Source organism: Panicum virgatum, chromosome 3K (assembly GCF_016808335.1).
Source record: "Panicum virgatum strain AP13 chromosome 3K, P.virgatum_v5, whole genome shotgun sequence".
In the NCBI taxonomy this organism is placed as follows: Eukaryota; Viridiplantae; Streptophyta; class Magnoliopsida; order Poales; family Poaceae; genus Panicum; species Panicum virgatum.
Window position 1 is genome coordinate 14,989,423 of NC_053138.1, and position 22,493 is coordinate 15,011,915.

Consider the following 22,493-nt stretch of genomic DNA (forward strand, 5'->3'; position numbering starts at 1 on the left):
CCACCGCACAGTCGTCCGGTCGGGCCTCCAGCGCCACCGCAAGGTCTCCTACCTCCGCATGGTCGTCGAGCTCCCGCCACCGCAACGCCGCCGCATGGTACATCGGCACGCGCCACGCTCTTGTCCAAACCATCTCGCTGCCACCGCACCATCCGTGTACCTGCACACCACAGACCAAGAACTGGCACAATCTCCACAGAGTCGCGACTAAACGCCATTAGTCCACTCCACGTGTTGGCAATCACTCATCACACTAAGGAGCAGACCTCCACTGCCTCTCACCGGAGCTGAGATTACCAGCGATCTGCCCGGGCGATGGCTGGCGGGTTTCCGCGGCACCAGCAGTTCTGTTCTAACTCAGCTGACGAGTTGGGTTGCTGCCGCCCTACAGAGTCAAAGGCCGTCGCCGTCTGGACCGCCTCTGGGTTGCTGTTACGAGTTTACGACGGCCGGGCAGGTCAAATAGGTGCCAACTCGTTCCAAACACGATCACGAAACCGGGTACATACGAAGGGGCAATCAGAAACCATTTCGATCACACCGCAGACGTGATGAGGTCCCGGCTTCTCGCCTGTACAGCCGTGTTTTCGGCGTGGCCAGCCACGTGATTAGAGATGCTTGACTTCTCCGACCACGGTTACGAACAATGGGCCAACCACGTGACTAGCGATGCGTGAACCCTCCGATCACACGGTCAAGATGTATGGGCATGTTTGGTTTCCACCCAAACCTGTCATGTTAGGCATTTAGCCAAGCCAAATTTTGGACACACACATGGGCGGCCAAAGTTTCGGCCAACTTCCGCCACCAAAATGAGGAATTGGGTACTAAAACACGAAATCAAGAACTACAGGCACTGGAGGAATGCGGCAAACAAGTGGTAGAACCCATTCCAGCAACAAACACCAAACCGCAGATCAGGGAACAGCTAGAAATCATTCTGAATGGACACAAGTTCTTTATCTTTTATTGAAAATAATGGGCAATCAGGTACATGAGTTGCGTAATCGCGGAATCCAGGGCAATCTCAAATTGGTAATGATCTGTGACACTACTGAGGATATTCCCGTTCAGTTCAGGCCTTCAGGACTGGGGCGCCAAGGAAAGAAAATGGTGATGTATGAAAAATGACTCGAATCGTCGTCCAAGTAAGCATTGCAGCTTCAGCAAAGATTTCATAAGTTGGAGTTGGCCGCCAGCCTTGATCTGAGCTCATCAGCAACCGCGTCGATGAACTCTTCGGTGTTCAGGTAATGGCTCCTCGTGACACTGCAACAGACACCGGTGAGTATAAATTCCAGAACTGTATTTAGGCTGAAGATGCATGTGAATGGGGTTGTGAGACAGATAATGCAATCACATACTTTGAAGATCCATGAACAAGAAGGGCAAGGTCCTTGGTCATCTTCCCAGACTCAACAGCTCCAATGCAGGCAGCCTCAAGCTTCTGAGTGAAGTCAAGCAGTCTAGCATTGTCATCAAGCTTTGCCCTAAACAACACAAGGGGAAGGTTACAGCAACAATTGAAGAATGTGCAAAATTTGAAGGCCCAAATTGTGAATGAATCCTGAACTCACGCCTCCCAAAGCAGTACTAGAGCTGTAGCTAACAGTCATACCTGTGTGCAAGTCCTCTTGTCCACGCAAAGATTGAAGCAATGCTGTTCGTACTGGTTTCACCTCCTTTCTGGTGAACACGGTAATGACGGGTAACAGTACCATGGGCAGCTTCAGCTTCGATAGTCTTTCCATCAGGGCACACCTGGGATAAGGTTACATGAACCAGGTTAGCACCTTGTATTTACAAAAGTTACAACACTTGCGAAGTCTAGAAGCATCAGTGTAAAATACACTCATTTTCTTCTTCTAAGTTCTAACCAAATCAGAAACAGTATGCCTGATGAGCGAAGGGACATTTATCAGAAACAATGTACGAAAAGCAAATTTGGTGACCTACCAATACTGATGTCATCAAACCCAATGAGCCAAAACCTGCAAAAAAATCATGGGGTTAATACAACACAGGTTAACTAAGAACAAACATGTAGCAAGCAAAGCACTACTCAAAACTTGAGTCCAGATTGTAAAAGATGGCAGAAGGCAAATTATAACCTTGAGCTAAGAAATCGCTCTGCACATCTCCATCATAATTCTTGCAAGCCCAGACATACCCTCCTTCACTCTTAAGAGCGTATGCTACCATGTCATCGATAAGGCGGTGCTCATACCTAACAGCATCAAAGACAAAAATGAGAAAAAAAACTCTCAGGCTTCAGAAAATGTTAAAAGAGAGATGGAAGCTGGAATTATACCATATGCCGGCAGCCTCAAATTTGGATTTCCATCCAGCTTCATACACCTCCTGGAAAATGTCCTTGAACCTGTAAACAAATCAACTATACAAATAAGCATGCTGTGCTAAGGAAAAGGCACAATCAGTAAGAACTGAAAGTAATTTGACAAACAGGCTAGCAACACCCACACCTGCCATCATATTTCTTCAAAATTGTATTCTTGGTGCTAAGGTACAATGGCCATTTCTTCTCATAAGCAGTGGCCATGGAAGCCTCAGCAAAGGCATGGATGGACTACATAATTATACAGATGATAAGATGATGATTCACAAAAGGGGCACATGATATATGCCAAGTAATGCAATCACAGCAAATAACCGACTGTACCTCGTCAGTGTTGTACATGGACAATGCAACTCCTCCAGCACCAGTAAAGTTGAACACCTCCAGCTCGACTTGCTCTTCTTTTCCCTCTATTAATAGCAAAAACAAAGGACAACGTTCAAATTCTTCACATAAATCGCTCAACAAAAATAGGATGTTTTAGCAGGGAAAGCATTTCGTTGGTTCTCAAATGTAAGTAGCTGTAGACATACCAAAAACTAATTTAAGCTTGCCAGGTCCCTTGATAACAGCATCAGTTGCTCGGTACTGATCACCGAATGCATGCCTTCCAATGCAAATGGGTTTTGTCCACCCTGAATTTGGCAACAGTTTGGTTTAGAAGACTAAATTAGATAAACGAGTAGGAATACTTTTGTCTTTGCCTGATACCTGGAACAAGCCTGGGGATGTTTTTGCAGATGATTGGTTCTCTGAACACAGTGCCTAAAGGTAGTAAGCATAGGAATAGAACCGTCAGTTCCAAGGATTCTGGAAAAGGTTACCCTCACAGGCTGCACCAGCATCTTACCATTCAGAATGTTCCTAATCGTGCCATTCGGGCTCTTCCACATGGCCTTCAAGCCAAACTCCTTTACCCTTGCTTCGTCTGCCATGGATTTGATGCAACGTCAGTAAATCAGGAAGTCTAAACCATGGTTACCACGTGTCAGCAGAACAATAACCCAGATGTACCTGGTGTAATCGTGGCACACTTGATAGACACATTGTACCTACACAGAAACTGAGCATGAGCAATATAAAACATAGGTGCCCATTGAAGCAAAATGGTCAGCACCGCAACAGCAAAGGACTGAAGTAACAACCGACAAGTAACTGACTGAGTAGAAGTAAAACACTTAAAAATATTTAAATGGCTGATGAAAAAGATTAAAAGGTTGAATCGAATATGTATATTCCACCATGCAAGCTTTGTTTGACAACACCAAAAACGATTGCTGGATTGTATATAATAATATTGAGTAGCACAAAGGCTTTTTTTTTTCTTTGGTTCCCATTTCTCCCCGCTTTTTTTCCAAGTAATAGTAATGTGGAATTCTATATCTTACTTGAGTGTGGCCTCCGCAGCCTCCACTGTGACTTTATCATCAGTAGCATCACGGTGTGGAAGTCCAAGGTCAAAGTATTTGATGTCCAAGTCCAAGAACGGGAAGATCAGCTGCACGCAATTAATATCCGCAACAACCAGTGTAAGGGGAGGGGGCAAGTCTTCTCAAAGACCAACAGCGCTCGAAGCAAATCAGAGGGCGACGAATATGGAGTCAGATATGTTTCGATTACCTTGTCCTTGATAGATTTCCAGAACACCCTGGTCATCTCATCGCCTGTACACCAAGTTCAGCAAAAAAACGTGAGCGCCATGTTCCCGAAAGCAGACTAGTTGAATTAGTACGCGGTGTGGACCAGATTCCGGAAACTAAGCGAGCTCAGCATCTGATCCAAGTACGAAGGATCCACATCTAGCAGATCTAGGATATCTCCGGCGACGCTTCGACTAAAGCAAGCTCAGAACGATATGAAGAGAGGATGCGCAGCTCAAGGCGATGAGACCAGCAGATCTGTTGCGGGAAAAGGTGAGGGGGTCCTGCTTACCGTCCATCTCGACGACGGGGTTGGCGACCTTGATCTTGTTGAACGCCATGGCCGGCCTGGAGGGAGGGTACGGGGGCGGCGGAGCCGGCGAGCCAAGCGGCGCGGTCGGATTGGTGTTTGTCTTGGAGAGGAAGATGACGGAATGGGCCGGAGGATCGATGGAGGGTTTAAATGGAGGCACGGAGTGGGGCCCACCAGCCGACGTGGAGAGTTTTTTTTTTTCTTCTAGTCCTAGCCATCAAAATCGGCGTGCTGCCTACCAGAGTGTCGAGGAAAACTAAGATTCAAGAACAAGTGGGGTTTTCACTTTTGAGGATCAGATACTGTGGAGGACTAGATCAAAAACTTGCAGCAGTATGCAGAGGATTTATCTTTATTCTGAACGGGGATATTACTAGCAAGCTCAACATTTTTTCCGGGGGGGGCATGAGCTCATTTCTGATTCTCATGGTACTGTGTATTATGCCGCGGCTGGTTGCAGCCGAACAGCATGTTTGTAAGACGGTAAATTATGAAGCCACCTCACCTGAACATTAAAAATAATGTCAGGAATCTAAATCTAATATTCATCCACCAACCGCAACCACTTAAACAAGTTGCATGATAGAACTCGCAATATCTTATTGTCAAGTTGCCCGCACCATTACGGTACGATCTGCCTCATCCATCCTTAATATATTCTATGATTTTTGCCTTTGTTAAAAGATGAATAATGGAGAGCGGCAGGCGTCACTTCCTCACCTGCCGTCTCGTTTCGTTTGCTCACCAACTCCGGCGAGAAACGACGACGGGAGCGGGCAGCTGGCCGGCGGCCTCACGTGCCAAATCTTCCTCTGGTTTTTTCTTTCAAAAATAAAAAAGAATCTTCCTCTGGACGCGCACTTGGGCTTTCGCCGCTGATGGGCTTCTGGAGAATCAATCAGACGAGCCCATCCGGTTATTGCAGAGCCCATTGCGCAGCCGTCCCGGTCTCGGCCCATAGCTGCAAACCTATTTGCGACAGTAGCGCTGCCGGATCATGTCAGGAGGAGAAATGCAGTTCTCACGGAGATCGTGATTATATAAGGTCCCGTTTAGTTCGCGAAAAGTATGCGAAAAGTTACTATAGCACGTTTCATTGTTATTTGACAAATAATATTCAATCATTGACTAATTAGGTTTAAAAGATTCATCTCGTGCTAATTAGTTAGACTGTGTAATTAGTATTTTTTTCAATTTTATTTAATGTTTAATGTATGTGTGTAAAAATTCGATGTGATGGGTACTGTAGGAAAATTTTTGGGAAGTGAACAGGGACTAAGAAACTTTCTCACGATGTGAAAAATTTCAACATCACGAACGAATAAACTTTTGATTTTTTTGAACCCTCAGCATTTGGATCTCTCAAATCGGTTCGGCAGCAACGATAGAAACTTGAAGGTCACTCACAGCATCGAATCATCGACAGGCACAAAGCGAGAAAAAAAATTCAATAGACATCCACATGGTGATCCGATCATCCGACTGCAACGTCTGGATCCAAGAGCCGGCCGCCGCCGATAAAATACGCCGCCGCCACCACCCAGCCAAACCCTTGAGGCCTTGACCCTTTCCCTCGTGCCCGGTGCTTGGTTTCTCTTGCAATTTCCCCGCCTTGCCGCTTGGCTTGCCCGTATCCTTCCTTCCCCAGTTCCCGTCGTCCGTACGAGCAGGGGTTTTTTTTTCCAACCGGACACTCCAAATTGGAGCACTCCGGTTCCGGTAAACCGGACCGATTTCATCGGAAACCGGTAGAAACCGGTCAAATCCCAGTGCAAATTCAAATCGTCCGGCGCATTTGGGAACCGACCGGTTTGGCCGGTATACCGGTCGGTTTGACTGGTAACCGGTCAAATTCAATTTTTTTGGTTTAAATTCAAATGCCCGCAAAGTATACTAAATAAATGTTTGTATAACATATTTTAGTCTAAATGAACCCTCCAACCCTTTTTTTACTACTTTTACATTGTATTTGTATATTTTTGTATGCACATTTTTTTGTTCAACTTTAAATCCCCGCAAACTATACTAAATGAATGAATTTTTGAGAAAATTTGACACCATTAGATTTGTCGCACCTTGAAGTATTTTTAGGATTTTTTTGGATTTTTTCATTTTTTTTATTTAAATTTAAATTTTGAATTTGGACCGGTTTGGTACCGGCCCAAACCGGAACCGGGCCGGACCGGTTTGACCAACCGGTCAAACCGGACCGGTTCCCACCGGTTAGGTGAACCCTACCTACGAGGCTACCCGTGTGTTTGGTTGCGGGATGAATGGGTTGGGTTGGATCCAACCCGGATTTTTGGGGACGGAGCCGACCCATTTATTGTTTGGTTGTACTTCTGATTTTGGGGACGGAGTGAAACCATTTCATGTTTGGTTGAAGGAATTGGGAATACGGGTTGGATGGCATGATAACACCGTTAATAAGGATCTCACTTGCCACCAATGGACCCACCTGTCAATCTCTCACTTTTTTCTTTTTCTTTTTATTTTCTCTCTCTCCCTTATCTTCTTCTCAACCCGACGGGAGGGGGGCGCCTCCCGCCGCCGGCCTTCCGCCACCGGCCACGCTGCGCGGCCCCCGACGGCCTGCGCCCGGCCCCCCGCCGCCGCCGCGGCCGGCCCGCCTCCTCTGCTTGCCGACCCCGCCTCCTCCGCCTTGCCCTGCGGCCGCTGCCGTGGCCGACCCGGCCTTGGCCTTGGCTCGCTCCGGGAGGGCGCCGGGTGGCCGGCCCGGCCTCCTCCGCCCGCCGCCACCACGGCCGGCCCCACCTCCTTCGCCCTCCGCCGCGGCCGGCCCGCCTCCTCTGCTTGCCGCCGCGGCCCGTCGACGTTGCCCCGGCCTCCTCCGCCCGTCGCCTTCGCCGTGGTCGTCGCCCCGCCCGTCACCCAGTCGTCCGCCCGTCACGGAACCCAGACGGAGGAAACAGGGTTGGACTCGTCCACTCGATTTTGGCGGACGAGTCCGACCCGGATCTTAGCCGAATATTTCCCTCCGGGTCGGACTTAGCCCCCTCCAACCTCCATCCAAACATCAGTAAAAGGGTTCAATCCGTCCGGGCTGGACCCTACCATTCAACCAAACACACGGTACGAGTCGCACGACCCGAACGGCTCCCAGTCCCAGCTCCTCGGGTCTCCCCCCTCTCGTGCTCCGCCGGGCCTGCGCGTTCGTCGCCCGTCGCCTCCGTTTCAATTCACCCACGCCCACCTCCCGCCGGGCGGACGCCACGCCAGCCCACTCCCCTCCAGATCTCCGCCCGCCGGCGCGCGGGCCGGCTCGGTTGGACTCGGTCGTCGCGCTCGGGGCGAGCGTAGGTGTCGGCGGTGATGCGGTGGGGCGGCGCGCTGCTCCTGGTGGCCGTCCTCGCCGTGGCCGCCGTGGCAAAGGTGAGCCCGGACCCCGGATTTTTCTGCTCTAGTCTGCCCCCGTTCCCTCCCGCGTTGTTTGGCCGTGGCCAGATGGTGAGCTGCACTGCTGCTCACGCGATCTGGGGCGTGTGCTAACCACAGCAGTTCCAGTTGCCTTAGGTGTTTGTCTCTGAGGAGACTTCTGCTTAATCGGATTTGAATGGTTTCGAAGCGCGTATGTAGACCGAGCGTGATTTGGCACTGAGGCATCCTCCATTAGCTGACAAAAGCTGGACTAACTTTGATCTAGCGTTTTCATCAACACAAATACACTATGTAGATGAGGTTGGTGTAGAAAATCCATGTGTCCAGATCAAATAGCCATTGCTTTTGCTTTCACTGATCCCGAATAAGTTCCCAATTCTCGGCACGATTCTGCAAATTCAAATAGCCACTGAGAATTCTGATAGCCTCAGGTGCTGCGAGTCCAATGCCGAAACACATGTACGCCGCACTCAGTTTCAGATAGGCAAAGTACACGCGTCAGTTGTCCATTTGACTAAACTGGTGCTGCAATTTTTGGTTTTCAATGTGACACGTTTTCCCTCTGGATCCAGGAAAGTGCTGATACACTACCAGTTGAAACAAACGGTGATGGCTCTACTGCACAGTCTGGTGTTGAGAATTCAGAACACCATGATGAGACAAATCCTAATGAAGAGCATATAACCCACGAGAAAGGAGGAGTCAAGAATGATACAAGTGAGAGAAATAAGAAGGATAATTCAACAGAAGAAATCAGCATCAGAAGAGATGACTCAGTACAGCAGCCAAAGGACAAAGATAGCAGCACAATAAAATCTTCACAAGCAAAAGATTTCCTGCAAGATCCTCTTATCATGGAGTGTGATCCATCACATAGATGTATCATTGAAAATAAGAAATTCATCGCCTGCTTAAAAGTTCCTGGAGAAGGTGATCCAACCCCCCCCCCCCCCCCCCCCCCCCCCCCCCCCCCCCCCCCCCCCTCCCCCCACACCCACCCACCCCAGATGTTTAGTATTCTCCCTTATTTGTCATTGCAAACTAATCTTCTTGACTGAAACTTCTTTAACTTAGGGCTGGTTGGTATTGTGTTATCTCAGTTACTAATACCGTTTCCATTGTATACAACTTGATGTTCTAAAACTGTCATTTCCACTTTGCACTTGCATCTGTCCAAGAACTCATATGCAAGACCCTAGGAGAAATATTTCCAATTCAAGCATTGCAAACAAATTCCCAAAGAAGCCTCAAATCTGAAGGCCAAATACTTATGTCCAGCTAAAATTTAGCATCCAAGCAGTATTTGAACAATTATAGTTGAGTTTGCTGCCAATAACTTTTGAACTTTTTTACAAATTCATGTTTCATTTACAACACCCGTCACCTTATTTACTCCCAATAGGATTTTTTTAAAAAAAACATATTTATTCTCTATATGTGTTCTGGTGTTTGTTTCATATTTTAGTCTGGTTGTGTTCCTTCTTTAAAACTCTGACTATGCTCAACTTGTTATTGTTGGAACCAGATTCGCTAGCTCTATCACTTCTGATGGACAACAAAGGCATGGACCCACTTGATGTTAGTATCACAGCTCCAGATTATGTGTCTTTAGCTGAAGATACTGTCCATGTTGAAGCAAATGATCATCATGAGGTATAAGCAACTATACCATTGGGCTTTCTTGTCTTAATATGTCCATATGTTGTCAACAATACATATTTAAGTTGCACTAGCTTATGTATTTTTATAAAGCTATTGTTTTGCTATCAACTTTTAGTGACACATGCTGTTGGTTCGAGTGTCTTCAAATGTTCTGCTAAGCCTTTGTCTTCTGCTCCTTTTTATCGTTTTTATTTAGACACAGGTGAGCGTCTCCATCAGTGACGCTGCAAACAACACGGCAATAGTCCTCAAAGTTGCTGGTGAATCCTGTGCTGTTAACATTCACAGTGCAATCGCAAGGGAAGCTGGCCGAGTCATAAGAGTGCCGCTTACCTCAACATACACGCTGGTGCCTGTCTTTCTTCTCCTTGCTGTGGTGGGAGTGTGCATCAAGCTTCGGAGGATGCGCAAGCAAGATGGTGGCCCTCCATTCCAGATCGACATAGTAGAACTACCGGTTTCAATTGGAGGCAAGAAAGAACCCGATCAATCCAATAAGTGGGACGGCAACTGGGGAGATGACTGGGATGATGAGGAAGCGCCGATGACACCATCCAAACCTATCCCAAACCCATCGTCCAAAGGTCTCGCTCCAAGGAGATCTACAAAAGATGGCTGGAAAGATTAGTTAACAAAAAGATGCCAGTTGGAGGAGCATTGTGGAAATAGTTCCAATGCCTATACTAAATTTTTGTCTTCCTTTTAAGGAAATCTAGTTCTGTTTTCCTTCTGATTAGATATATGTAGGGTACTATATCAGAGAGACAGAGACTGCATTACATTGATGCCACGCAGAAAATTTTGTAAAAGCTCTTGTGCCGATTTAAGTTACTGGTGAATATAGTTTTTCTCAGGTGCACTTCTATTCTTCTTTGAGGTTCTAGTTGTATTGCAAGATTTCACAAAACTTACGGAAATTCTGCAAAGTTCTTGTGAAATTTATACGTTTTAGATTAGACTTGTGGTTCTTTGTGGAGAGCTGCCACACTATTGGGTGTCGGCCCATCTATGCTTTAGCCCATAAGTACAAAGTTGACTTCACGAAGTGAAGGGATGTGGCTGAACCTCCAAACTTACATGGGCCCTGGGCCTCAAACCATTGAGAATATAACTCTGGCTCCTTACTTCCATTGTAGTTTTACAATTCCTCTAAACCTCTCTAGAGCCCTGCGCCCAATCCCCATGGCTAGCCCCGGCGGCGCCGCGCTCCAGCGGCACGCGGCCGTGGCCGTCCTTCGCGCGGCGGCCGCCGCTGGAGACCTATCCAAGGGAAAGGCGCTCCACGCCCGGATCATCACAGCCGCTAATTTCGACGTCGTCCTGCACAACAACCTCATCTCATTCTACGCCAAGTGCGGCCAGGTCGGGGTCGCTCGCAAAGTGTTCGACGCAATGCCCTTCCGGAACGCCGTGTCCGGAAATCTCCTCATGTCCGGATATGCTTCCTCAGGGCGCCATAAGGATTCGCTTGCCCTGCTCAGGGTGGTTGACTTTGGCCTGAATGAGTATGTTCTATCTGCAGCAGTGGCAGCATGCACCCATATCCGGAGCTATGATATGGGGAGGCAGTGCCATGCGTATGCTGTTAAGGCTGGTCTGGCAGAACAAGCTTACGTTTGCAATGCAGTGCTGCATATGTACTGTCAGTGTGCTCATATGGAGGATGCAGTGAAGGTATTCCAGAATGTGTCTGGTTTTGATGAATTCGCGTTCAACTCAATGATGAATGGGTTTCTTGATCGGGGGCAATTGGATGGTTCGGTTAGGATTGTGAAAGCTATGGTGGGTGAAGTTGAGAAATGGGATCATGTGTCGTATGTTGCAGTTCTTGGGCATTGTGCTAGCATGAAGGACTTGGTACTTGGTGGTCAGGTGCATGCCCAAACTTTCAAGAGGAGGCTTGAACTGAATGTGTTTGTGGGGAGTGCACTTGTTGATATGTATGGGAAATGTGACCGTGCCCATGATGCTCAATGCGCATTCGATGTCTTGCCAGAAAAGAATGTTGTTTCTTGGACAGCTGTTATGACTGCTTACACTCGAAATGAGCTGTATGAAGATGCATTGCAATTGTTCTTGGACATGGAGATGGAAGAAGTTAAGCCAAACGAATTCACTTATGCTGTGGCTGTCCATAGCTGTGCTGGTCTTGCAGCCTTGAGAAATGGTAATGCCCTTAGTGCCTGTGCTTTGAAGACTGGGCACTGGGTCCATTTGGTAGTTGGTAATGCCCTCATGAACATGTACTCAAAGAGTGGCAGCATCGAAGATGCATGGAGAGTCTTTGTTTCCATGCCATTATGTGATGTGGTCTCTTGGAATTTGATCATCACAGGCTATGCGCATCATGGCCTTGCAAGGGAAGCAATGGAAACATTTCATTCTATGCTCTCTGCAGGAGAAGTCCCATCTTATGTAACTTTCATTGGAGTGTTGTCAGCTTGTGCTCAATTGGGTCTTGTTGATGAAGGATTCTACTACTTGAATATTATGATGAAGGAAGTTGGAGTTACACCTGGAAAGGAACATTATACTTGTATGGTTGGTTTGTTATGCAGAGCTGGACGTCTAGATGAGGCTGAGCGGTTCATAGTGAATAATTGCATTGGCACAGATGTTGTTGCATGGCGATCGCTGCTAAGTTCATGCCAGGTATATAGAAATTATGGCCTGGGTCATCGTGTAGCTGAACAGATTCTTCAATTGAAGCCCAACGATATTGGAACCTATGTTTTGCTTTCTAACATGTATGCAAAAGCCAACCGATGGGATGGCGTTGTGAAGGTTCGGAAGCAGATGAGAGAGAGGGGAGTTAGGAAGGAACCTGGTGTTAGTTGGATTCAAGTGGGAAGTGATGTTCATGTTTTCGCATCGGAAGACAAGGTGCATCCACAGATGGACCAGATCACCGTAAAACTTGAAGAGCTGATCGACCAGATAAAAGCGATTGGATATGTTCCAAACTTTGCTGTGGTCCTACATGATATTGAGGATGAACAAAAAGAAGAGCACCTTATGTATCACAGTGAGAAATTGGCTCTAGCCTTCGGCCTTATTCACACACCTAAGGGAGCAACGATCCGCATTATGAAAAACCTCAGGATATGTGATGATTGTCATGTTGCTATCAAACTCATATCAGTTGTCACTGGCAGAAAAATAGTTGTAAGGGATGCCGTTCGATTTCATTGTATAGATGGTGGGGTTTGCTCATGTGATGATTATTGGTGATTTGTGGTACAACTGTCTTGATAACATGTGCCTGTTGAGTTAGGTTGGTGAAGTACGACGGTAGCCAGACTTGTGCTCAAATTCCTGAGTATTCTCACTTATTTTTTACTATCCTATACTAGAGCTCCAAGAATCGGCGAAAGCTAAGGGGATCGGGTCCCTGTAGCTACAGTTAAATCACTGACATGCGGACCCTACCACAAAAGCAGCCCTTCTAGAATTCTCTGGAGTCTCCAATTCGTTCATTGCTCGCACGCGTTCGCCGCCCCCTCTTCTCTCCGCTGTGCTGAATTCCATGCCCTATCTCCTGCAAGCCTTTGATCCGATCTCCGACATCCTCCGGGTCACTCCAGATGTACTGACACCTGCCTCTCCCTTCTGCTCCCTCGCCTCTGGTAACCCTTCGGTATATATTGATTACTTATCTTTTATTCATTAATTCTAGATCTACTAAGGTGCTGTTTTACTTTCTAACTCATTTCTGTCCATTGAATCTACCTATGTGTTTGCAATTAATAAATCTCTATTCTCCTTTTTCTGCACTTTTTTGCTATAAGCCTGTGTGTTCTTCCTATTATGTCCAATTCCATTCTTTATAACTATAAATAGCTTTTTCTTTTTAGTTTATAATGATGCTGTTTCTTTGAGAGAAATCCTTTGTGTCTGTTTCTTACTGACAAGCTTCAGCCTACTACTTAGATCATATATCCTAGCTCTTAGCAATGCAGCCACTACTCACCATGGCCAATTGCATTTTCTGTTCCAATGTGCATGTTACGTTTGCAAATTTGGACTCAGCAAGAATTTTTTTGTTTTGTTTCCAGTAGCTTATGGTACAGCCATTTTGTCAGACTAAATGAACTTAACTTTTCTGCTTATGATATTTCTTCTCATATATCAGATGGTTGAGGCTAAATTCATGAAGTTACTGGACAACTCAAAGATTCTTTTGAGGGAAAAGTGGCTTTATTGTATTGTTGATGATTTTGTGACAAAGCAACTTCCTCACAATGACATGGAGTCCGAGTCTGTTATATGCTCTGGAGCACAAGGGAGACAGAGCTTTGACTTCAACTCAAGGTTACTAATCATCAGAACTCTTCTACTATCCAAAGTATTTTTTTTAATCTTGAATACCCAGAAGTGTGAGTTTCCTTCGGTTTGTGCAACAGGAGAGCTGGCACATGGTTTGCGGTTCTTGGATGCAGTGGTGTCACAGAGCTTCATAGCCTCCGATGACATTCTTGAGCTACATAAGAAATTCCTTTGACTCTCTGGTGGGAATGGATTAACCAGATCTTCGAGCTTGATGATTTTGTACATGCTGCTCAAAGGAGTAGGTCAATTGATTCAGACTTAAATAACATAACTATCATGCTAATTGTTTTTTTATCTGAAATTCTGTATGGAGAAAATAAAAAATATAGTTGTTGACCTTGGCTTGCATCAATTTATTTTGGCAGTTTTGTACAGCATGTTTACCATAAGACATCCTGCTTTGGCACGTTATTGGTAGAGTTCGGCACTTCTGCAATGCGGCACTGTTTACCTTTCTGTCCAGCTCTAGTGCTATAAATATAGTAATGCTATGCAGATTTTTTTTTGAAGAGTTTAGTTTTCCATTCTTAACCTGCCTTTCGAATTGCTGTTCCTGTAGATACTGTGGTGTCTTCCAATGCCATCAGTGCAGCTTCGGAAGAAATTATATCATTTTAATGAAGTGGACATTATAACACCATCACAGAAGCTGTTGGCCAGCAAATTTTCATGCAATGTGGTACCAGGGAACCAGGGACAAGCCTTCTGCTGACTGGTACGCCTCTTCCTACAAGTGACCTTTTATTTGTATTCTGCTCAGCAGCGAACTTGTTGTTAGTTGTAGCCCAACCAACCAAGGTCTCAGGCCTAACTCAACCTAAAAGACTAGCCTTATGGGTGAGGACTGCCCCACCTTATATGTTGTGGTCCCCCACCATCAATTTCCGATGTGGACTAAATCTAACACTTGTAGTGACATGTTGCATGTTACCTTGACTTAGGTCCCAATTGTAGTGGAAAGAGTTATATTTTTAGAGTGCTCAGAGATTTGTGACCCACAGTCTCTGGGAAAGTTACCAAGCCCTCAGAAGGAATGTTTCATGTTCCTCAGCATTTGTACACCAGCCTGGGTCATATACCCTCTCTCAAGAGAGAAAGCAGAGTTGAAAGTTCTTTTGGTACACAAATCTGGTAGGCGCCATTTACTTTCTGAAATATCTACCTGTTGAATAATAAAGAACTATGTGTCTGAGCAAATATTATAACTAGCCAGAAGGTCAACTTGTCAAAAGTATCCAATTATTTCTTATTCGTCCTGATAACTGGAAACTTTATGCCTCTATGGTAATACAGGTAACAAGTCTAGCGCTTCAGTCCTGTTGGATGATCACCTGGAGAAAATTCTGTATGATGTCTGGCTGGTCTATCTTCTAGAAAGAGAAAGGTGGGATTCTACTCCAAACTGGGAAGATGTTCTGTCGCTAGGAGAACAAGAAAGGCTTGGGATGGTCAGTTAGTGTTTAGCTGGAAGACCACCTTTTTTATTCATTTCCATTTTGTACTTTTTAAGTTAATTGAAAGTAACTCATGTGTTGTATGTGTTTTTTTCAGGCTCGTTTGTTTTTTCATCATCCTAAATTTGGTATTCTCGAAGAATGCATCATGTGCGTGTTCTGTCATAGTGCTCTTTTGACTTTACCATTTACCTTTTTTTCCTTTGATGATCAATTACCATATTTCCTGGCAGTGCTACAAGTGTTGATGTCGAAGAGCATTTGTACAGGGTAGCAACTAATATGAGCATATCTGTGATCACTGATCACTTCCTCACAAGTGTTTGGATAATCACCACAATAACATAAAACTCCTGATGCCGTGACAGTTTCCTTCAGTGAACTGTTCTTTTCTCTCTCTTTTTTGTTCTTGGAAAGACGGTGAAATGTTCATTTACGTTAATTTATCCTTCAAAGTTCGCGTCTCTCTCATCGAAACTTTACCATGTTTACAGAGGCCCGCTCTTATACCCTTACATGCCTTGGAGCTGAAGCTCATCGATTTTTTTCCAGAATGGGGGAGACCGATATTTCATTACTCAGGAACAATGAAATTACAGTTTTTAGCGAGTCTGGTTCAAGAGTTGTATAAAAGCTAGCAGCCTTATTCTTGAAAGATACTCTGCTTAGCAAATTATATCCACGGGCAAGGCAATAAATAATGTTGATTCCCTTCAAAAAAAATGTCCTTGCACCACTGTGTAAAAACGGCTGGCTGCAAGTAACAATAAAGCCCTTCTGCAAGAAAGAAAAGATCTCCCCCATTCTGCAATCAGTATTTGGTTTACGTTCAGTGCCTAAACATTTGTGCTCATGAACTCTGTAGCAAAAAATTAACAAACGTTTGCAGGGCCCATCCGGGTTCGAACCGGAGACCTATTGATCTGCAGTCAATTGCTCTACCACTGAGCTATGGACCCTTGTACGCTAGTTTGCAACTAGAACATGTTATATAATTTTAGTACGTTACAACAACGATTGGCTTTCTCCCCGACTCCCCCCCACCGGTTTGGGATCCCCTCGTTGCTACATGATGGAGTACCTCGTCTATGATGATAATTCAACTAGCAACTGCAATGGGTTGCATGAAAACGAATCAACCAGCCTAATTACAATAAAAACAAATCTTATGCATGGTTGAAACTTGAAAACGAATCAACAACCAGCTTAATTACAATTACAATAAAAACGAAAATACGAGTGAGCTCAGCTGGCCCAAATCTTTGAAAAGTCCTAACTGTTAGCCAGCTACTAACATCTAGCCCTATATCTTTGAAAGGCGAGAGGCTATGGCTACGTGGGTAGAGATGCAAGTGGGTACCCAATGATATTTTACGGGTCAACTAAATAATTATGATCGCATGTCATCCTAGTTCATTTCTCTTCCTAAATTGATTACGCGTATACCATTCTAGTTCATTTTATCAAAATTTTGGGTCGATCCAATAACTCAAAATAAATATAACTTGCATCCCTATATGTGGGTGCTGATCCTTGTGCTAGCCAAGGCACCTTGAAAAAGCAAATCTCTAATGGAACACTTAAAACAAATTATTATGCAAATAATGGCATAATTGGATAGTGTATGTGCCTAAGCATAAAGTATCTTGCTAACCAAGGCATCCTGTTACGGATGGAAAAAATGCTATAACATTTAACAGCTACATACTCATTATTGAGAGAACGTAAGCAAAGTGGTACACTCTAATATGGGTACAGAGGCAGTGTTTAGATGTAGGGGTAAAATTTTTGAAAGAGAATCTTGCTATTTCGGAGTACTAAATGAAGTCTATTTATAAAACTTTTTGCATAGATGGGTTGTAAATCGCGAGACGAATCTAACAAGCCTAATTAATCCATGATTAGCGGATGGTAACTGTAGCATCATTGTTGCAAATTATGGATTAAGTAGGTTCATTAGATTCGTCTCGCGATTTATCATCCATTCGTGTTAAAAGTTTCATAAATAGACTTTATTTAATACTCTATGCATGTGTCCAAACATGTGATGTTGATTTTTTTCCCAAAACTTTTTGGCATCTAAACACGGCCAGACTGCAGTAAGTTGCGACAGTTCTTTCAAAAATTGTGTAATATCCAACTTCTCCATAGCTATTACTCTTGCTTAATCAGCACCCAAGGATGTAGCTTAACGTTCCTATGAAAATTGAGAAATGTAAACAATCACTTTACTGCATAGTAGACTTGTAAATGTTGAAGCATGCTTACAGATTATGACAATCACTTTACGGAAAGTGATGCATCAATGCATCACTACTGTTTATTAATCTAGCCGAACAGAGTGAGTAAGGAATCGACAAATAACTATTAAAATCGTATCAACACAAAAGTATGGTTCTAACCCTTTAAAAAAAAGTATGGTTCTAACCATCATGTTCTGGCACATAATATTTATAATATTTAGTGGATAAGAAATAATGTTAAAACGAAATGGCCAAATCTTCTTAGATACTTTTTTTTTGCGAGGATAGATACTGTTGTTATTACACCGTCCGTTTTGCTGTTGTTATTCAAAACTCAAATCCCTTTGCAATACGGAAAAAGGAAGTAGTAGCATAATCTGATTTGATACAAGTGACCAGCTGTTGGTTTTCTAAAGATCCCTAATTTTAAGTTTATTCCATGCTTCGATTGGATCTCAATGGTACAGCACAACGGCGACTGGTGGCAAGATCCACAAGATTGAGAATCCGGCCTCTTTTTCGAAAAAAAAGAGAGCCCAGCCTGCAACTGGGGGCCACTGCCCAGCGTCACGGAGCCCTGAGCGGACGCCTAAACCCCATGGCACCGCCGCCCCGCTGCCTCCCCTGATGGCGGCCGCCTCCACCTCCCCCCATTCCGCCGCCGCCGCCACCCACGTCGACGACCTCCACAGATTCCTCCGCAGCGGTCTCCGCACCCACGACGCCGTCCTCCGCACCCACGCCTTCCTCCTTCGCCGCGACCTCCTCCTTGGCCACCCCGTCCCCGCCGGCCTCCTCCTCACCGCCTCCGCCTGCTCCGCGGCCTCGCCGCCCGCCCACCTCCTGAGGCTCCTTCTCCGTCACCTGCCCCCTCCGCTCCCGCTCTTCTCGATCGACGCCGCCCTCCGCGCCCTCGCCCCGCGCATCCCCTTCTCCGCGCTCCTCTCCCTCTTCGCGGCCCTCCTCCGCTCGCACCACCCCCTCTTCCCCGACCGCTTCTCCTTCCCGCCTCTCCTCTCCGCCGCCGCATCCGCGTCCCCGCGTGTCCACCTCCCCTCCGCTCTCGCCCTCCACGCGCAGGTCCTCCGCCGCGGCCTCCTCTTCTCGCCGCCGCCCCACGCCGCTAACGCACTCCTCCACTTCTACGCAGCTGCCGGGCGTCTCCCATCTGCCCGCCACCTGTTCGACGAAATGCCGTTCCGGGACATAGCGTCCTTGAACACCATGATGACAGCATATGCTGGCGCGCCGGGTGGCATTGATGACGCACGGCAGCTGTTTGATAGAATGCTCCTGAGAAATGTTGTGTCTTGGAACGTCATGGTTAATGGATACGTGAAGGCGAAGCGGCCGGAGCAAGCGCTGGAGGTGGTCAGGTGGATGGCTGAGGTAGGGGTGAGGGGTACAGCAACAACAATGGTAGGGGCAGCCACAGCTTGCTCCAGGTTGGGGAGGTTGCGGACTGGGAGGGAGGTGCATTGTGCGTTCTTGCGCCGTTTTGAGGATGATAACCTGTTGGTTTGGACCACATTGGTTGATATGTATGCCAAGTGCCGGAGGGTCTTGGCCGCAAGGAAGGTGTTTGATCGGCTCAGCATGAGGAACCTGGTATGCTGGAATGCAATGATCATCGGGCATTGTGTTTACGGAGAGCCTTATGATGGGATCAAGCTGTTCCATGAGATGATTGGGCCAGGTGGGTTCAGATTTCCAACATTTCTTCTACAGACAGCAACATACTGCTACATTTGCATTTTTTTTATTTTTCTCACACCTGAACTGCCTTTTCAGGTAAGGTGCAACCAGATGGGGTCACTCTCATCGGTGTTCTCTGCGCCTGTGCGCGTTTAGGTCTCTTGGATGATGGGAAGGCATATTTTGAGCAGATGAGGACCATGTACAACCTCAAACCGACATTTGCTCACTATTGGTGCATGGCCAATCTGTATGGAAAGGTTGGGCTTCCAGAAGAAGCTGAGGACCTTTTACAGAGTGTACCGGAGGATCTGAAGTCCCGGGCATTGGGTGGCTTACTTGGGCTGTGCCGGTTCCGGGGGGAGTGGGCAACTGGGGAACGGATTGCCCTCAGGTTGATTGAGCTGGAACCAAGCAACAATGCTCACTATGCACTGCTTTGCAGTGTCTATGCCGCTGCGGGAAGATGGCAAGATGCTCACGGGGTGAAGGCTATCATGAAGGAAAGAGATGAGAGGTTCAGCCCTGGACATCGTCTCTCAAACTTAAATGAGATTGTCCATGAATACAGAGTTAGGGAGAGGCAACCTGAGAGTCAGGAGATGTATGCTGTCCTAGATGAGTTGGCATCAAGGCTGAGAATAGATTGCAGATGGAATGAGCAAAGTTAATCTGGAATAGAATAGCTCAGATGCACCAACGGATCATCTTGGACTGGCATAGTTTTGAATGAGCAGCTTCACAGGGCTAAGCGAGACAATTTGATGAAGTGTATCTTCAGATGTAACTCTTTGTGCAAAACCACTTGTGAGTATGTTGCTACAGAAGAGAAACATTTAGGGGTGGTAATTTTACACATGCTGAAACATGGGCAACCTTGTGTGCTTGTGTGACTGACCTGCAAAGCAAGCATGCTGTCCTGAAAGGGAGCCCTCTTGGCATCGAGAAGAATGAGGTCTTGACTCTTGAGATGTCGACTAACTAACTGCAAGCGTGCCAAGGAAACCGCAAGCTGGGTGTGCTAAGATTGGAGGAAACAGGGCAGGATGGGTGGTCATAACCTTATTGCTTGAACATCTAATTGCCTGTGGTGATTAAGGGATGGTACAGCTACGGGTTTTTTTTCTGCCTTTTGTTTTTGTCTCATTGCCATTTGCATGTAGAGATTCAGTCTTTTGACAATTTTGCAGCTGGAGCTTAGTACTGTTATGTGGTGTAGGCCTGATGAATGCCATTTTGAGCTATTGGTGGTTGTAGGAGAAAAGATAGATTGTAGAGAATGAATAATTAGACACACACTGATTCATCGCATTTGTGTTACACTGCTGGACAAGTCAAATAATTGACTAATAGTTTTGTTTTGAAAATAATTCTGGGGGTGAAAGGGTGCCAAAGGTCCATTCTCCTGTGCTGTGCTTGTGCGAGCAGGAACATTGAAGGAGATATTGCACCAGGCAGAAGACGCGAGCTGGACCCACAGGACAGAACAGACGGCTAACAAGAAAACCAGCCAATGGTGCTGATTTGTGGGCACGCCTACAGCTATACTTGTGGGGCCCAGCCCGCCCCTCCTCGCGAAACAGCAGTGCCCTTGTTTCGTCAGCGAGTGGAGGGGCGGTTCTTGCTCTGGCTCCGCCACGAGCAGCACGGCGGTGGCGACCTCACCCTCGCTCAAGTTCATCTACAGTCCTAAGTCGCTCAGCTCTCTGAGAAGACCCAGCCCTGTGCCGGTAATCCTCCCTCTGCTTTGCCTTTCACCTTGCTTGCTTGCTTCAGTCTCCACGCGCAGCGTGGGCAGTGGTGCTATGGTGATTTCTTTCTCGTTACTGCAGCGGGTGCAAGTGCATTGCGCCTGCCCTGTTTTGCTTCGATTTTTGTTTTGGTCTGCCTTCAAGCAGAATTAGCTAATTGATCGGGTTGCAATCTGGTGCTGTGCTGCGGGCCTGCTTGTGTGGGGCTTCCTTCATTTCGTCTTGGTGCGTCATGTCATGGAGGGAGGGGTTTAGGCGTCTAGCTTCTGATGTGGCTACCAGTAGCACATTGATTTTGTGCCCTCCCCTTTGGCATGAGTTGACCAATGTTGGAGTGTCTGTTGGTATCTGCTGCTCCTGCGCTACTTAATTAGGAATCGCACTTTGGATTTCCTTCTTGCCTGCCTGCATACTGTTAAGCTAGCTGTTTTTCTCTGTGGTTTAGACCACTTATTTGTGCCACATCCTATGCTCCTACTTGACAGGGGATGAATAATTAATTGGATACACACCCCATTCTTGATAAGGGATAAAACAATAAATTCATTCTGGCCTAACTGGTTGCTGATGCATCCTATGTTCTATTCTGCGCCAGTTACATCATCTAAACCCTTTCTGCTAGATGTATATATGCATCCATGTGAATTCTTGCCCCTGATGGTCTCCCTTTATGCCTTGTGTTTGCACAGATATGTTGCATGGAGTAGTACAGCTGGGCAGGGAGCTCACATTGTTGGAGAGGGACCTCTTCTCCAGGGCCTACAATAGTGTTGTTGATGAAAAGTGTGCGGTGTGGCATATTCTTTCATCTGTTCAGCTTGAGCAGGGGGCAAAAGGTAACCAGATAGCCGAGAAGGCAGCTTAGAGAGTTCCGGTTAAAGGTAGATGGCTGAATACTTTCCATAAGAAAGGAAATAGCTCAACCACTTACTATGTAACTAGCACCTCTTTTGTTGTGCAACTGCTGCTGTAATCCTGGAATAAATTTTATGTTCCAGATATTTTAATTTCAAACTCAAATTTACTCCTCAGCAAGAAACTTTGTTGTTTTGATCTTATCATTTCATGGTCTCCATATAAATTAGATGTGACATGAACTCCACTTCTTATTTCTATCTGCTGCTCTTTTCCATGATCTGTGAACAATATAACTACGGGCGGTGCAGCATAGCGTGCCTATCCGCCTAGTAATTTACTCAATGTTCAGATAGGTCTGCAAAGTAGCACTCCTGACAACAGGTTTTGGACAAATGCAGTTGTACAACTTATCGAATTTGTGAGAACTTGATTAGCATAGAAAGGATATTCAGTGTCAGCAACTCACTTGACAGAATAGAGCTATAAAGACCAGATGTACTTGTAAATATATAGGTGGAGTTTATCAAAGTGATGATTGTCAGGGACTTACAGTGCAAATTTATTGATAATATGAGGCCTTTGAGTCAGTTTAGTGAAGCATGGTGTTATGGCTGTTGTTGGGATTGAGATCGTGAGGGAGCGAGAGACGGCGATTGCTATCGAGATACAGTACCCGCGGTGCTACAGTACCGCGCGGGTACTGTTCACGAGATGGTGGTGCGAGGGCGAGAGAGCCGAGAGCGGCGGCTAGGGTGTTGGGCGCCGAGAACACCGGCTGCGGGGCTTCGCCCAC

At 46.1% G+C, this 22,493-nt stretch overlaps 4 protein-coding genes and 1 non-coding gene across 9 annotated transcripts; 3 read left to right on the forward strand and 2 right to left on the reverse strand.

Annotated features, from left to right (window-relative positions):
* Positions 1–935: 935 nt before the first annotated feature.
* On the reverse strand, positions 936–4,458 carry LOC120697781 (isocitrate dehydrogenase [NADP]-like). Its single transcript, XM_039981114.1, has 15 exons — positions 4,289–4,458; positions 3,977–4,020; positions 3,745–3,854; positions 3,371–3,408; positions 3,207–3,284; positions 3,068–3,121; positions 2,890–2,991; positions 2,681–2,766; positions 2,484–2,587; positions 2,312–2,380; positions 2,112–2,227; positions 1,957–1,991; positions 1,619–1,761; positions 1,365–1,490; positions 936–1,269 (listed from the first exon to the last, which is right to left on the reverse strand). The coding sequence occupies exons 1-15, from the start codon at positions 4,335–4,337 to the stop codon at positions 1,176–1,178; spliced, it is 1,248 nt and encodes a 415-aa protein (XP_039837048.1). The 5' UTR covers positions 4,338–4,458; the 3' UTR covers positions 936–1,175.
* A 2,942-nt stretch (positions 4,459–7,400) lies between these two features.
* Positions 7,401–10,238, forward strand: LOC120697782. Of its 2 annotated transcripts, none has more exons than XM_039981116.1 (4): positions 7,401–7,702; positions 8,281–8,638; positions 9,234–9,361; positions 9,573–10,238. In XM_039981116.1, exons 1-4 carry the CDS (start codon positions 7,643–7,645, stop codon positions 9,996–9,998), a joined length of 972 nt encoding a protein of 323 aa, XP_039837050.1. In that variant the 5' UTR covers positions 7,401–7,642; the 3' UTR covers positions 9,999–10,238. The 2 variants fall into 2 exon arrangements, with proteins under 2 accessions (XP_039837050.1, XP_039837049.1); XM_039981115.1 differs by having other exon boundaries at positions 7,406–7,702; positions 9,567–10,072.
* A 287-nt stretch (positions 10,239–10,525) lies between these two features.
* On the forward strand, positions 10,526–15,707 carry LOC120697783 (pentatricopeptide repeat-containing protein At5g39680-like). Of its 3 annotated transcripts, none has more exons than XM_039981118.1 (6): positions 10,526–13,007; positions 13,503–13,681; positions 13,774–13,937; positions 14,259–14,414; positions 14,993–15,147; positions 15,251–15,707. In XM_039981118.1, the coding sequence occupies exon 1, from the start codon at positions 10,553–10,555 to the stop codon at positions 12,599–12,601; it is 2,049 nt and encodes a 682-aa protein (XP_039837052.1). In that variant the 5' UTR covers positions 10,526–10,552; the 3' UTR covers positions 12,602–13,007; positions 13,503–13,681; positions 13,774–13,937; positions 14,259–14,414; positions 14,993–15,147; positions 15,251–15,707. The 3 variants fall into 3 exon arrangements, with proteins under 3 accessions (XP_039837052.1, XP_039837051.1, XP_039837053.1); XM_039981117.1 differs by having other exon boundaries at positions 10,526–12,996; XM_039981119.1 differs by having other exon boundaries at positions 10,526–12,996; positions 14,993–15,083.
* A 333-nt stretch (positions 15,708–16,040) lies between these two features.
* TRNAC-GCA lies at positions 16,041–16,112 on the reverse strand. The gene has a single exon. It is a non-coding gene; the product is annotated as a tRNA-Cys (tRNA).
* Positions 16,113–17,950: 1,838 nt separating this feature from the next.
* Positions 17,951–21,873, forward strand: LOC120697784 (pentatricopeptide repeat-containing protein At3g51320-like). 2 transcript variants are annotated; one of them, XM_039981122.1, is made up of 4 exons: positions 17,951–19,092; positions 19,188–20,207; positions 20,477–20,821; positions 21,532–21,873. In XM_039981122.1, the coding sequence occupies exons 1-2, from the start codon at positions 18,024–18,026 to the stop codon at positions 19,760–19,762; spliced, it is 1,644 nt and encodes a 547-aa protein (XP_039837056.1). In that variant the 5' UTR covers positions 17,951–18,023; the 3' UTR covers positions 19,763–20,207; positions 20,477–20,821; positions 21,532–21,873. The 2 variants fall into 2 exon arrangements, with proteins under 2 accessions (XP_039837056.1, XP_039837054.1); XM_039981120.1 differs by having other exon boundaries at positions 19,188–20,821.
* The last annotated feature ends 620 nt before the right edge of the window (positions 21,874–22,493 follow it).